General features: G+C 37.6%; 3 protein-coding genes across 5 annotated transcripts; 1 reads left to right on the top strand and 2 right to left on the bottom strand.

Moving 5' to 3' along the window:
* Nucleotides 1-1,375: 1,375 nt before the first annotated feature.
* Nucleotides 1,376-3,123, bottom strand: LOC103337390 (uncharacterized). Of its 2 annotated transcripts, XR_016122149.1 has the most exons (3): nt 2,039-3,123; nt 1,621-1,753; nt 1,376-1,515 (listed from the first exon to the last, which is right to left on the bottom strand). XR_016122149.1 is itself a non-coding variant. In XM_008240545.2 (2 exons), the coding sequence occupies exons 1-2, from the start codon at nt 2,992-2,994 to the stop codon at nt 1,735-1,737; spliced, it is 975 nt and encodes a 324-aa protein (XP_008238767.2). In that variant the 5' UTR covers nt 2,995-3,123; the 3' UTR covers nt 1,620-1,734. The 2 variants fall into 2 exon arrangements, 1 of the variants encoding a protein (XP_008238767.2); XM_008240545.2 differs by lacking the exon at nt 1,376-1,515 and having other exon boundaries at nt 1,620-1,753.
* A 1,492-nt stretch (nt 3,124-4,615) lies between these two features.
* Nucleotides 4,616-5,802, bottom strand: LOC148915168 (expansin-A7-like). The gene is made up of 3 exons (XM_089041202.1): nt 5,640-5,802; nt 5,186-5,501; nt 4,616-4,928 (listed from the first exon to the last, which is right to left on the bottom strand). Exons 1-3 carry the CDS (start codon nt 5,800-5,802, stop codon nt 4,616-4,618), a joined length of 792 nt encoding a protein of 263 aa, XP_088897328.1.
* Nucleotides 5,803-7,702: 1,900 nt separating this feature from the next.
* Nucleotides 7,703-12,322, top strand: LOC148915167 (uncharacterized). 2 transcript variants are annotated; one of them, XR_016128467.1, is made up of 2 exons: nt 7,703-8,188; nt 11,755-12,322. XR_016128467.1 is itself a non-coding variant. In XM_089055653.1 (2 exons), exon 2 carries the CDS (start codon nt 10,330-10,332, stop codon nt 11,263-11,265), a length of 936 nt encoding a protein of 311 aa, XP_088911779.1. In that variant the 5' UTR covers nt 7,703-8,188; nt 9,449-10,329; the 3' UTR covers nt 11,266-11,729. The 2 variants fall into 2 exon arrangements, 1 of the variants encoding a protein (XP_088911779.1); XM_089055653.1 differs by lacking the exon at nt 11,755-12,322 and adding an exon at nt 9,449-11,729.
* The last annotated feature ends 2,758 nt before the right edge of the window (nt 12,323-15,080 follow it).

The raw sequence follows: 15,080 nt of genomic DNA, 5'->3' as shown, positions 1-15,080 counted from the left end.
TTTGTTATGGAAATTTTTTTTTTGCCTCCTTAAAATTAAGGAGGAGCTCATTCTTACAATAAATATGGTTTCGAAAAGTGTCAAATTTTTGTAATATTCTTTTTTCTTTTTTTTAAATTGAAACTTTGTTAATATTGCTGGAATTTGACCGGTGTCAAAACTCCATTGGTTTTAAGAAGGAGATCATCCTCAATTTTAAGGAGTCAAGCCATGCTTAATAGGAAATTGTATGAATTTGTTGATAAAATAAACTTATCTACAATTTATTTGTAAAGTTAATTGCTTATAAGGAATGTTGGTTGCGTGAAGATGCATGCATGTAAAATATAAATCATAAAAGGGTAACAAAATGTAATATATGGCATATGTTACAGAAAGAAAACAGCTAGGATATCATTCCGAGCATAAAAAGAACAGCTAGGATATGATTTAAAAAAACAACTTAGAACCTTTATATCATATTATACTTTCCGGAAGACAAACTTCTCAAAATCTCAAGAGGTGTTGCATGTGCTTACAGTTAAGAGTGGTTATCTTGATATCTTGTTGGAATTCTGATCTAATAAGGAGACTGCCTTCTCACTAACTCATCCTTCTTTCCTTTTTCTTTTTTTACAAAGTGAATTAGTAGAATTTATAGGTAGGTGGATTCAATCACGGATGCAAGAGCGCGAACACAGTACCATATTCAACTAGCCTTAATCTTAAAAGTATTGAGTAATGTTTAGTTTACTTAGGGATGCACGCGCAACATTTGAAATACAAGCTTTTAGGCATAGTAACAATCTCTTGATGACCGATCATTACTAATATATTCAAATGCGTTCTTATAATTAGACCTGACAAAATTATGAACACACGAAAGCACCATATGAAGAAGTAAAATTAAGTGTTTGGGTCAAGCCGTATTAACTGGGTTGAGATTTCTCCCATAACAGATTAAACAATAATAACACGATTTTTAATAGGTCGGATCAGTGTTTATTGGCAAAACACGACAGTGACATGGGTATCTTTATTCAATATGCTTTTAGTTCTTATTTTTTGTGAAAATTCTCTTAGCCTATAATTTATTTATTTCTTACGTATGGTTTTTGGTACTTTGGTTCAACATTTGTATGTAATGTGTTTGACATAAGTTTCTGTCGTATTGTAAGATGCTTTCTTTATGTTATACTATTACTTGGTATCAAATGGTCTTATATTTTGGTCATATGTATGTATGGGCTTCAAAAGCTATCACATAAAATAGGTAATGAATTCATGGCAGGCCTGTAGCATTGTTTCACCGACAGTTTCAATGTAAATGGTGGGTTAAGAGCGTTTTGAAATTTGAAGCATCAATGGAATTGCCTTTGACACAATAAAGAAAGGTAAAGGTGAGAATCATTGTGTTAAGGGATGAGGGATGACTTTGCCTTTATCTCAGAAGTGACTAGAAATCAAATTATTCTTTTTCTAAAGGTTGCATGCATCTGATCAAAGTGGAGATCCAAAGCTCTGCTACTTTTTGTCCTGTGGGATAGGAGTACCACCAGCAGCAGCACAATAAAATTTCAGAAAATTCTGCATTCTATTTCCATATCTGAATGAAATTTTGTGTGTTCTCTGTTCTCTTACCTTAATCTGCACTAATCCAGATTGAAGACCTTTTTTCAGCCAGATTTCGGAATTTCTTAGATAGTGTAGCTTTCCCATGTTTACCAGATTCTCTGTTCTTGTTGGCCAGTATACTTATGGTGTGCCATTGAAACTGAAAAAAAAAAAATTTGATGAAAAAATGCAACTTTATTTTCAGGTTGAAATATGTTATATTTTTCCCAGTTAAATATACATTTTAAGGTAAAAAGAACAAGGGATTGCCACAGCTCAGAAAGTAGAATTCCCTTGTTCCACTCACTGGAACCTTTGTAAAAATTGGTTAAATTCAAATTTATCTCAAAATAAACATTGAATACTTTTTCATTTCAAGCTAATGTTACAAAAAGAATAAGTTTGAACAAAAATGAATGCAACTCAATGAGGAGGAGGTATGTACTCATGCTCAAGTGCTGGCGTTGTTCGAGTGCCCGATGCGGTAGGAGCTCTAACATGTCCAACCATTGATACCTGCAAAGCTTCCTCTTCATAAGCCCTTCTCTCCATTTCCTCCATCCTTGACCTCTTCTTCACCCTCACAAACATTGCCACCAGAAGCAGCCCCAAGAGAAAAACACCTAAAGCAGATCCAACTGAGCTACCTACTGCCACTTTCCACGGGCTCACTCTCTTGCTCTTGTTCAACTCCACTGGTGATGGCTTCTCAATGACCAACCCAAAATGGCCATGCCTTTTTGCAATACAAATGTAAGGTGAAGCCTCCTTTGCTAAAGCCACTTTGCCGGCACCTTCAAAACTAGCACATAATGGCCTTGTACCCAATTCGTTGTTCACCCTTGTGATATTTCTGAAGTCTATTCTGATGGGTTTTTCCGCAGCTTCAATTCCAAGCTCAAAAGGGTTGCTGAAGTTCACTTCAGTACCGGCATTATAAGCTAAGAGGCCTAGTATAGGGGAAACAAGCTGATAGCCAGATAAGTCATAATTGGCATAATATATAGAAGACCAATTGTAACCCAAGTTTTGTGTAACTATCATGACCCTCTCAGCACATGGATGCACAGATACACCAAGGTCTAGATGAAATTCCTTTACCTGCGCACCGTACCTTCGGAGACTACCACATCTGAATCTTGCTGTGTCAACTTTGATGCCAGAGAAGTTTGCTGGTAAATTTACAGTGTGTAGAACTCCTGTCCTGAAGTGTGTGTCATAGGCCTTGAAGGTGTAGTCCCGGATGAGCAGGTCTAGTAGGCGAGCTGACTTGATCTTCTGAGCTTCAGTTTTTATTAATGCTATGGATATGCATGAGAGAATTACCAATGTGAGGGAGAAGAGAGAGCCCATGTGAGAAAATGAGCTTGATTTTGAAGGATGAAGGTGGTAATAAATCATAAATGTACAATGGTTTTGTACACTAAAAGAATGGCTATGGCTTGAATTCTATGAAAACTAGATCTAAATGAGTTTCTTTTTTTCCAGAGGATATAAACAGGTACAAGGTTGCAAAGAGTTAAGCTTATCACACTGTTTGAAGACTTTATAGCTCAGAAAAAGCTCTGGTGGATTAAAAGGTAAGCAAGTAAAAGGGAAAAGAAAGTTCTTACTTTGTTTCCCTTTATGTAGGTCTTGGAGAGAATACAAGTTAGGTTTTGACATTTTTGATCCAAAACTAAAAGGTTGCCTGCTGTTTTCTGTAGGAGGGTTGGTCAATGCAAGACCTCACAAAATCGAGTTTGGACAACAGCAAAATATACATACTTGTTTGTTTCCTTTAGAAACTAAAATTGGGCTCCCAAGAAAAAGAAAGTAAAATATGGAGGTGGGAAGGTTGAAGAAATGATGTTAAAGCCTTGGTGATGATGACATTTTGTGGAAAAAGGAAGAGAAAAAGGGAAGCTTGGCGTGCTTAGGCAATGAAATGAGAGGCCCTCTTTAGGGAGAAAGACTTTCATGAAACGGGGATAACATTAGTTTGCTATCTCTGGTCAATAACGTTATGACATGCGTGATAACACTTTCACGTGACATAGCATTATTGGCCGAGGTGAGAGGAGAGAAACTTTCATGCAACAGAAATAGCATTTTTTACTATCCTCAACCAATAACGCAATGACACGTGGGATACCTTTCACAGTACAAGAAATTTTTTTGCTTTGGGAGGGCATAATATTGCTCCTAATTGTTCGTTTGATTTGATAACATGTTCCCCACTTTAAACCCCTTTGTGGGGGTCACGTTTTAGCAAGCATGGCATTCCATTTTATTCCCCCTCTAAATGGGCCCACGGTTCACATGGGATCAAACAAATTAAAAAAACATGACATGGTAGCAATGATCATGGTCTTGTGGGTGTTTTTAGTGATGCAATTATACTTGAGTGTTTTCTCTGTTTCTAATTTTTTGACCCAGTTTGAGATTTAGGATTGCAAACATATTTCTTCTCTTCTTTGATGACTTCCCAATATGGCATTGAATCTTTAGAATAAATTATTATGCTTTTGATCTACTGTTAGATCACAGGATTGAAAACCAGAGAGTCTTTGACAATTTCGTTTTTGTTTCTGCAGGATAACAACATATAGTGTTTGATGAAACATTAGACTTTTCATCCTTTGATACAAGAAAAGCCACACATAAACTTTGTCATGGCTCTGAAATGCTTCTCAAATATATTCTTGGGACAAAAGCACTTTTCAGATTAGTATATAGATGATATTTGCGGAGGCAGAGCACTTGTTTTTCAACCAAATAATGAAAACAAGCAGTTGTACTCTTAGCATGTGAACATTCTGCTGTCATTTTAGTGAGTAGAAGTCACTTTAGTAAGCATATATATCAGATGCAAATTAACCAGAGGAAAATTTGCCCTGCATTAAAAAAAAAAAAAAAAGGAAAGGAAAATTTGCCAAGCCAAAGCAACAGAGACTTGGGGGGCTTCATAAAAAGTAGGAAATTAAGAAAGCAAAAAAAGAGTCATAAATGGCATAATCTCTCATATTCTGCTTGTTGGGCATCAATGGAAGTTGACATTTGCCTTGTAAGTCAAACCCACATTCCAGTTTGAAGGAGCAACATTCCATGCTATTATAGTCTCCTTGGATGTGTAGGAAGTGATCCTGAAAGAGAGAGCTTGGCCTCCCAAGGTTGCAAAGGCCTGGTATGAAGCTCCCCAGTTATGGCTCATTTCGATCCACCCTGATCTGCTTCCCTTCACCCACATGTTTGCAATGTCACCCCCTCCTGCTACGTTCATCACATACACCAACAACCAGTACCCATTTCCTTGGAAAGAGAATCGAAGTCCCCCGGCCCTTATGCATGGTACTCTGCAAGGAAATAGCATAGATGATTGAGAACTCCAAGATAAAAATTGATTTTTAACATGATCTTATAACCATATGTTTGAAATCTGTGTGTAGTTTAGGTTTGGGGAGGCTTAGGTGCAACGGTTATACCATATCATCATATTGATGTGATTTTTTTCTTTATTATAGGTATACTAAGTCAGTTAACAAGAGAGGTAAGGAAAAGTAATAATACATCAATGAAATGTTGTATGAAGCTTTAAGGGCTTATGTCGTACCTGCGGTACATAACTGGGACAATGCCAGCCTTCCACTGAGCAATTTTCATGAAGGCTGGCTTGGACATGTCAAAATGGGTCCGAGGTGGGTTGCACCAGCCTCCAGCGTTGGAGTCTTGGGACCAGTTTGGCGGACAAAGGTTGGTAGCAGTCACGGTGGTGAATTGAACATTTCTAAAGCATGCACTAGCCCCATAACATTTTATCTGGTAACAAGTTCCACAAGCATATCCATTGTTGAATAGTGTTGAGCTCAATGCTGCTGTGTCTGTGCCATACCCATTAACGAACAAGTTTCCATACCCACATGCTCCACCTATAACCCCCCCAAAAAAAGTAGCATTAAGGATTTAGTAATAATTAAAGCATAAACTTCTTATGGGACATCTCCAATAATGGTAACGTAGTTATAGTATGACAAGAGATCATTTAAGTATATGAACAACATACATACCCATAGTCTCGGAGGCAGTCTCGTCACCATAGAAAGTAGCATGGGCAAGGTGCCACGGGCTAGGTCGGTAAACGACCTTTGCAACCACTGTTCTGCTTAGGGTTACCAGCATCCATGATGTGAAGAGGAAGCTAAAGCTCCATGAAGGAAGGAAAGAAGCCATGGCTGTGTTGGTAGAGGTTTCTTTGAGACCCTTTAGGATAAAAAGTACAAGTTTAATGCCCTTTGGTACGTATTGTATGCCTTATATAATGTTCAACTACATGACACAGCAGGTAGCTAGAAACGACTTCGTGGCCCCAACGAAGGTTATGCCCTTCAATTAGTCAAAGCAAGAGTTTTTTTTTAATTGCTCACACAATGAATATATTTTGAGGGCTTCAATTTATGAAATATTTTTATGGTGCCAAACGTGCTGGCAGGTATTGTTATTTGCATTTTAGTTGTTGATAAATAATTAAACATTATTAACGAATATTGAATTATTTTTATAATATATTTCAAATTCTTATTCTCTTGGGGTTTTTTTTTGAGTTTGTTGATGGAATTTTAGGTTGGTGCCCAATTGTATGAAAAAGGATACATTGTGTTTGGCTACATTAGCTAGTGTCCCTTTTTCTCAAATGTTTTTTAAGTCAAAGTTTAAAAAATCATATATCACATTTAATCAGTTGGATGCTATGCACAAATGACAAATACTGATTTAACTTTTAATATTATAGATTATATGTTAATTTGGGGAGGTTATCTAGACACAAGTGATATTTATCTAGCAAAAAAGAATTAGTTTTTTTTTATATTTTTAATTTTTTATACAAGTGATATTTGGAAAGAGGAGGAATCGAATCTAGGATTACGAATACAAGAGTAAAAATACTCTGACTTGAACTACATGTCCCTCGCAAAGAATAGGTTTTTTTTTATAAATTTATTTATAGTACAAGCGATAATCTAAACTAGAGGGGAGGGGAGTATCTCATACACACATACAACTAAGACGTCATGGGAGTTCGAACATAAAACCTCTTGTCTGCAAATCAAGACCCTTTTTCACTAAGCGCAAAGAATAGTTTTCTTAACTTTGGAAGAAACACTACTATATTTTACTATTTGCGCGACGATATTTTGCGTGACGCAAACTTTGTCGCAAGATAAGTTTGCGTGACGGAAAACAATATTCGTCGCAAGAACTTTTGAAAACTTGCGAGACGAAAAGTTTGGTCGCACAAGAAACCATAGCGCGACAAAAAACAAAGTTGTCGCACAAAGTGAGGAAGAAAAACGCGGGTGTTTTTCTTTGGCGTAAACACTTGCGCAACGACAAGTTTCGTCATGCTAGGTATTCTTGCGCGACGATTGTTATTTTCGTCACGTAAAGTTAGATAGAAAATAGTGGATTTTTTTCTTTGGCGGCAAAAAGTTACACGACGACAAAATTCGTCGCAGAAGACAACTTAGCGCGATGACAAGCTTTATCGTCGCGTAAGAAAAAACTGGGATATTTTATTTTTGGCGGCAAAAACTTGCGTGACGGAAATAACATTTTTCGCGACGGAATTTTGTGCAACGAAACAAAATATTTGTCGTGCAAAAATAGGTGTCGACACGTACTTGCGCTACTGAAATGGATCAATTTTGCGACGAAAATGTAGTTTTGAGCGATGAATTTTTTTGCGCAACAAAAATAAGTTTGTCGCGCAAAATCCTTCTTCTTCATATTTGCATTCGCCATTGCAGAGAATGCAAAAAAAAAAAAAACTTTGCTACCTCTGCCTCTTTCTCTGCTGGGAATTCAGTACGTTCATTGTGTAAGTATTTTTTGTCGTTAGTTTAAAAGTATTAATGTAAATTCATACTAACATTATTATTTTCGTTCTCATTAGGGATATTTGTAATTAGCGATTTGTGGAGAAAAATTGAGAAGGTATTTTATTCGTTTTATATTTTAAAAATATTAAATTAATTACGTTATGTTAAATTTAGTTTGTTACGTTTGTATTTTTTTTTTGTGAAATTATATTTATATTGTAACAACCAAAACCTAAAATTAATATTTAACTATTAATTTATTTGAAAAAAAGACTAAAATACCCCTAGAATATTTTATTAGTTTAAAAGTTGACTTTTTGATCGGGAAGGAATTTGGGGATTTTAGTTGTACCGTTGCGTAGAGCGCGACGAAACGAGTTCGTAGACTTGTAGTGGACTCAAATCGGAATTGTAACGAAGGAGTTACGATCAAAAGAAGTTCAGTGGCATAACCGTAAATATTTCGAAGTTCAGTTTTATAAACCCAGATTTTTCTGGGTTTCGGGCAGAGGAGGAGCCGACTTTCTGAGCTGATTCCTCTCAGCTCCGACCCCCGATTCAGGCAATACCAGTGCCAAATGAACCACGAAACTTCCCTCTTCCAACCCCAGCCCTTCGCCGCCATGATCCGCCGCCATAGTCGCCGGAAACAGCCACGAAACAGGCGGCGCTGGACAGTTTTTGACAGAACTTCCAAGCGTTCGTTCTCCGTCGTCCGGCCACCAAATCGGACGAGTGAGGTATGGTTTTCTAGCTATTTTTCATGCTCTAGCTGCTGGTTGGGTAGGATTTCAGAAATTTCTAGCGTAAATAGCTCGATTTACGAGTTAGGTTTCAGCCGGTTTTCGAGTCACTGTTCCGGCCATTTCCGGCCACTTTTTGGGGTTGGTCCAAGAACAAAAGTGGCTCCAAATAGGGTGTTTTACCTAGGATAGGAGTCTTGAGCCGAGATGTTGAGATTTTTCCGGCGAAGCGTTATCGCTTTAGGCACCACGCGCTGCCAGCGCGTGTGGCGGCGCGTGGGCAGTAAGATGGGGACCACAGTCAGTCCTAGAATGATCTCCTAGTCCTCACGAGCGCGTAGGATTTCGCGGATCTTAATTCGGATATCGTTTGAACCCCGAACGGATCTCGCCTCTGTGCGATTTCCGGGTTCACTTTGTTTGAACCGTTTGATCGTAGTTATTTTCAAGTATGTTAATCTAGACTTTCCCAGGATCGTATCGTATTTGACGGATCGTAAACGGAGTCGGATACTCAGAAATGTCAGCCTAGAGTGGGGTTTCTGATAAAACAAACCAGATTATAGGTCCTAGGAGGAAAGAACTACGTGTGGCGATCCTCGAAAAGTGCGTAGGCAGCCTGATTACGAGCGCACGAGATAGGGCCCCGAGTTTGTGTTATCGCTTCGGGCATTTTGGTCATTTACGACCCACGGCACTAGGTGTCGATTTTACGAGATTCCGGATTTCAAAGTGGAATTTGGTCAGTCGTTTCATATATTATGTTGTTAAATTGTGCGTGACGTAGTACAATGTGTTGTGATGTACGAAGTTAATTGAAATTAATTTCGTACTTTTATTTTTATTTTTAGTAACACTTAGTTTCCCGTTCGAGATTAGTTGGTTTTCGTGCATGGATGCATAAAGCATGACTGCGGTCTAATTAATTCTTGAATTGTCTCATTATTTGGACAGTTTGAGAATGCATAGTTATGTCACGTAATGTACGGCTATAGGATTAGGTTTCGATTGTGAAGATTTCGGTGTTATCTCTGTATGTTCTTCGAGTGGTACGTAGGTATTTATACCTACGATACACCTCAAGAACTGTATTGAAATGTTGCCGAAATTCATCCACGTCGAAATCTAATGTAGCCGTACATTACGTGACGTTACTATGCATTCCTGAATGGGATAGGGCCCTTACCAGAGGTATAAGGTGACATTATAACTTCGTATGAAGTTGTTGTGATTGTTTTGTTGTGATTGCGGTTACAGGAATTATGAGCAGGAGGTGGATACAGAACATGAATAGATGCTCAGACGAAGGAATCGAGGATTTTATTGAGTTTGCACATACACACAACCCGGGTGCAACTAAAATTCGTTGTCCTTGTAAGAGGTGTAACAACACGTTGTGGGAGACAATTAAAAATGTTGGATTTCATTTAGTAAGGAATGGAATGATTGAGACATATAGCATTTGGAACCTTCACGGGGAACAATTAGACCATGCTTCGTCTTCAAATGCCACAAAAGTGGATAATGTTGAACCTATTATGGATCCTAATAATCAAGTCATGGATATTATACAAGATGTTTTTCCATTGGCATCGACCCAACATCAATCAGGAAGGGGAAGATGACGTGCCTACACCAATAGACAGTGCAGAGTTTAAACAATATGAAAAACTGTTAAAAAAATGTCAACTAAGAGTTATACCCAGGGTGCGAGAGTTTTTCCATTCTCAAGGCCATTGTGGAGCTAATGCACGGAAAAAATAAAGTATCGTATGTCGAAACTGTGTTTTGATTACTTTTTGGGGGTTTTAAGGAGAATGCTTCCAATGGACAATTGTTTGCCGAAAGACCATAAACACTCGCAGAAGGTGTTGAATGGTCTTGAATTGAGTTATGAAAAAATTCACGCTTGCAAAAACAATTGCATGTTATTCTACAAATAGCATGAAACGTTGGATAAATGCCCTATATGCAATGAGTCGAGGTTCAAAATGACATCGCATAATATAACGACTAAGATCCCACAAAAAGTAATGCGTTATCTGCCCTTGAAACCTAGGTTGCAGTGATTGCATATGTCGACGCATACTGCCACATACATGAGATAACATAAGGAAAAACGGGTAGACGACGATGTGATGCGGCATCCTGCAGATGGGGAGGCATGGAAAGAGTTCGATCGAACGTTCCCCAAGTTTGCTGCTAATCCCGAAAATGTTAGATTGGGACTTGCCACTGACGGATTTAATCCGTATGAGGTTCTAAACCAACACCACATCACTTGGCCGGTTTTCGTATTCTTATATAATTTGCCGCCTTGGAAATGCATGAAAGAAGAATACATGATGATGATTGTTTTGATAACTGAGGATCCTGGCAGGTCAATCGATGTTTACTTAAGGCCGTTGGTTGATGAGCTGAAGGATTTATGGACAAACGGTGTGCAGACATACGATAAATCAACTGGGAAGATGTTCACTTTGCGAGCAGTAGTTATGTGGACTGTGAATGATTTTCCTGCATATGCAATGGTTTCTGGGTGGAGCACAAAGGGTTATATGGCATGTCCTCTATTTAAGGAAGATGTCACTTCTGGTTGGCATGCTGGAAAAGTTTGTTACCTTGGTCATCGGAGATGGTTGCCATGGGACCACGAGTGGCGGAAAAAAGATAAAGAGTTCGACGGGAACACAGAGCATTGCCTCAGACCTAGAGAATGGTCCGGTGATGAGATCTTGGAACAGCTTAACCATTTGGATTTTGCTCTGTTCGGGAAAATAGTTAGTCGAACCAGACCTTCTACACATATGAACTGGACGCATAAGTCTATGTTTTTTGAGCTCCCATATTGGTCGAAACTAAAATTGAGGCACAATCTAGACGTGATGCATGTTGAGAAAAATGTATTTGACACATTGGTGTGCACAATTCTAGATATCGAGGGCAAGACAAAGGACACGATCAAAGCTCGTCTTGATTTGGAAAGAATGGGCATACGAAGGGGCTTATGGATGAATAGGGACAGTGATAAAGCTAGAAGGGATCTTGCATTTTTTTTCTATGAAACCAAATGACAAAAAAGAGTTTCTAAAGTTTGTATTGTCTGTAAAGTTTCCCGATAGGTATGCTTCTAATATCGCGCATTGTGTGAATGTTGACGGGGGTAAATTTACTGGGCTTAAGAGCAGTGACTGCCATGTGTTTATGCAATACATACTTCCTGTGGGTGTTCGACACCTATTGCCGGAAGATGTAGTGAAGCAAATCCTGTTGTTGTCCAGATTTTTTTCCCAACTGACGGCAAAAACATTGCGAAAGACAGACATGTTTCAGTTGCGCCATGACATTGTCCAAGTCCTATGCAAGTTTGAGATGATATTCCCTCCAGCTTTCTTCACAAGTATGATCCACGTGATGGTTCACTTGCCAGAAGAGGCATTGCTTGCTGGTCCTGTCAACTATCGCTGGATGTATCCAATAGAAATGTATATAATCCTTATCATTTGTGTATGTATCATTATTACATGCTTGCTAATTTATATCATATCGTTTTATTTTGGCAGGCTTATTGAAGAGCTGAAAAAAAGTGTATGCAATAGGGCGAAGCCGGAAGGATCAATTATAGAGGCTTGGGTTCAATATGAGTCGCTTACTTTCTATGGAAAATATTTAAAAGATGTGGAGACGGATTTTAATCGTCCTCAACGCAATAATGACGGAGGTATGAGAAATGAAAAACTTTCTATTTTTGCCCAAAGCGCACGACCCTTTGGAGATCCTGGACTAGGAGAGTCGTTTTCTGGAAATGACATGGAGGTAGCGCATTGGTTCGTACTGAACAATTGTGATGAGATAATGGCATACTTAGATGAGCATGAAGAGATGATGAAGCGAGAACATCCTTCACATTTGTATGCCAACAAACACCGTGAATTGTTTCCACAATGGTTTTTGGATTCTGTAAGTTATAAGTGTTTTGTATTTGACAAATATATATTGTAGTATTTGAATTTGTCAAACTAACATGTGAATGGTTTTGTATAATATTAGGTGAATAAGTTGAAATCATCGAATTCCCCCACTTATAGTCATGAGTTATATAACTTGGCATTCAGCCCGATTTGAGTTAAATTGTTCTCTAGTTGTCATGTTAACAGCGTCAAGTTTTTGGGGACTGCACGAGATGACAAGTTGTGTACGCAAAACAGCGGAGTCCATGTCCTAGGTGGAGGCAAAAGTACGGACATTGATTTCTATGGTAAACTCACAACTGTCGTGCAATTGCTTTACAAAGATCGATACCAAGTGATCATGTTTAAGTATCGATGGTTTGATACCAACCCAAATAGGCCGGAAAGTGTTAAAAGCGACCATGGCTTACTATCTGTGAATATTAACAGAACTTCGTATGATGACGACCCTTACATTTTGGCAAACATGGCAACATAGATTGTGTATCTAGATGACCCTAAAGCCGGGAGCGGTTGGAAAGTTGTTCAGAAGATGGATCATAGGAACGCGTATGCTATACCAGAACTAGACCCAACTGACAACGACGTCGACAACGTGGCTGACCAACGTTTAGAATCTTCAATGGAAAATGATGCGGAAACACTTCGAGATACAAATGTTATACAAGAACTGTTTCAAATACAAGGAATGTCTTCAATCGAAATACCGATTCAGTCAATTACAATTGACCTCGGTGATGTTCCGCAATACGATGTTGCAGTAGGCCCGAGCAACGACGATGACATAGTTATAGAGGAGGAGGAGGAGGATTGAGAGACCGAAAGTGATGATAGCGACGATAACGAAAGTTATTATAGTTCAGATGATGAATAATTAATTTTTTTGTAATTTTATTATGTTAGTGTATAGATTTTGTGTAATACAAATATTTGAATATAGGTAGTTGTTATATCCAAACCTTATATATATGGAGAAATGAAACATTGTTAAATAAATTGAGCTATACAAGAAAATGAGAAATGAAAATAAATTTAGTTACAAAACATTGGTAAATAAATATATCCAAACCCTTTTGATAATAATTTTGAAAATTATTTTGACAAAACATTTTAAAAAATGAAAATGAGAACCAATATGACCTAAGGGGGTTGTATCCAATTCTAACTTTTATTGACTTTCCATGAGTTAATGAAAATTTATCACTTCACTTTACAAAAGAAAAATGACAAGTGAGTTAGCTCAACGCAAAAAAAACTGCGTGAGACGTGGAAGAATAATGATGAATAAATTGAGCTATACAAGAAAATGAAAAATGAAAATACATTTAGTTATAAAACATTGGTAAATAAATATATCCAAACCCTTTTGATACAAATTTTCAAATTTATTTTTACAAAACATTTTTAAATAATGAAAATGAGACACAATTTTACCTTGTTGAAGGAAAATGTGAATCTCCCAACATAATTTCAGCACCACTAATTAATTAATGGGGTTTTATTATTTTAGGTTCGACCCATTTGAGACGCAAGTCTCTTAATTACAATCCCTTGCTACAAGGGAAAACCCTTTGATTCCATCATAAAGAAACAGAACGTGTGTGTTTGATTTTGCGGTTGCTCCCAAGTCCAACCTCAGGGTGCTTACTTATCCCCTGTGGGAATCAAGCCACTCATATTTCAAAGATTCGCAATGAATATATGACTCATTGCAAAAGGAGGAATTTGAATGAATTTGATTGAGAAGTGTTTGAATGAATTTAGCTGAATAAACCAGGGATTCGATATGGAATTGTGTTTGGGATGGTTGCATCTGGATTGAATCTCTAGACTGCATACGTACCCTTTCAAAGGGATCAAACCAACGTAGTTCGGATATTTGGAAATTAATGGGTAAGTGCGGCCTAATAATTTAGAATTGGAGTCTTTGAGACGATTTGAAGATTTTCATAGGTAGATGACCTATGGGAACAATTAGAAATTAATGGATAAGTGTGGCCCAATAATTTAGAATTTGTGTCTTTGAGACAATTTAGGGATTTTCATAGGTAGATGACCTATGGGAAAAAAATTGGAAATTAATGTGTAAGTGTAGCTCACTAATTGAGAATTTGTGTTTGAGACATTTGAATTTAATCTCATTAGAATTTTCATGGGTAGATGACCCATGAGGGAAATTGGAAATTAATGGGTGAGTGTAGCCCACTAATTAAGAATTTGTGTTTGAGATATTTGAATTGAAATTTGCATGGGTAGATAACCCATGAAAAATTGGATGGTTTTGTACCACTTTTCTTATTGCCAATATCTAAGAAAAATAATGAGTAATTTCAATTATCCCATTAATTTTTCCTAAAGATTGACAATTGCACTTGGGAAGGTGTTTTGGTAAAATTTGGTTAAGATAAACCAGGGATTTAAATTGGTTGCGGTTGCGTCTATTGGGATGTTGGACTACCTACGTACCCTTGACGGGATCAAACCGACGTAGTTCCAAAATTTAGAAATTAATGGGTAAGTGCAGCCCAATAATTTAGAATTGGTATCTATGAGACGATTTGAAGATTTTCATAGGTAGATAACCTATGGGAAAAATTAAAATTAATGGCTAAGTGTGGCCCAATAATTTAGAATTGGTGTCTTTGAGACGATTTGAAGATTTTCATAGGTAGGTGACCTATGAGAAAAATTAGAAATTAATGGGTACTTTGGAAAAATTCATTATTTTTGAATTTAAGAACTCAGACAAATTGTTTGCCAATCGGATTTTTAATGGACAATTCCATTGGGCTGGAGATTTGTAACAGAATGAGCCCACTGAATCTTAAGAGGCGAGATTGCAAACGTCGGGTCTCGAGACATTTGTTTTCACTTGTTAGCCCAATATTTTACAAGGCATAACTTAGACTTTATGTTGA

Source organism: Prunus mume, linkage group LG7 (assembly GCF_029339155.1).
Source record: "Prunus mume cultivar Tortuosa linkage group LG7, ASM2933915v1, whole genome shotgun sequence".
Lineage (NCBI taxonomy): Eukaryota > Viridiplantae > Streptophyta > Magnoliopsida > Rosales > Rosaceae > Prunus > Prunus mume.
Note: the sequence above shows the minus strand (reverse complement) of the source record. Positions and strands in the feature narration are given on the sequence as shown.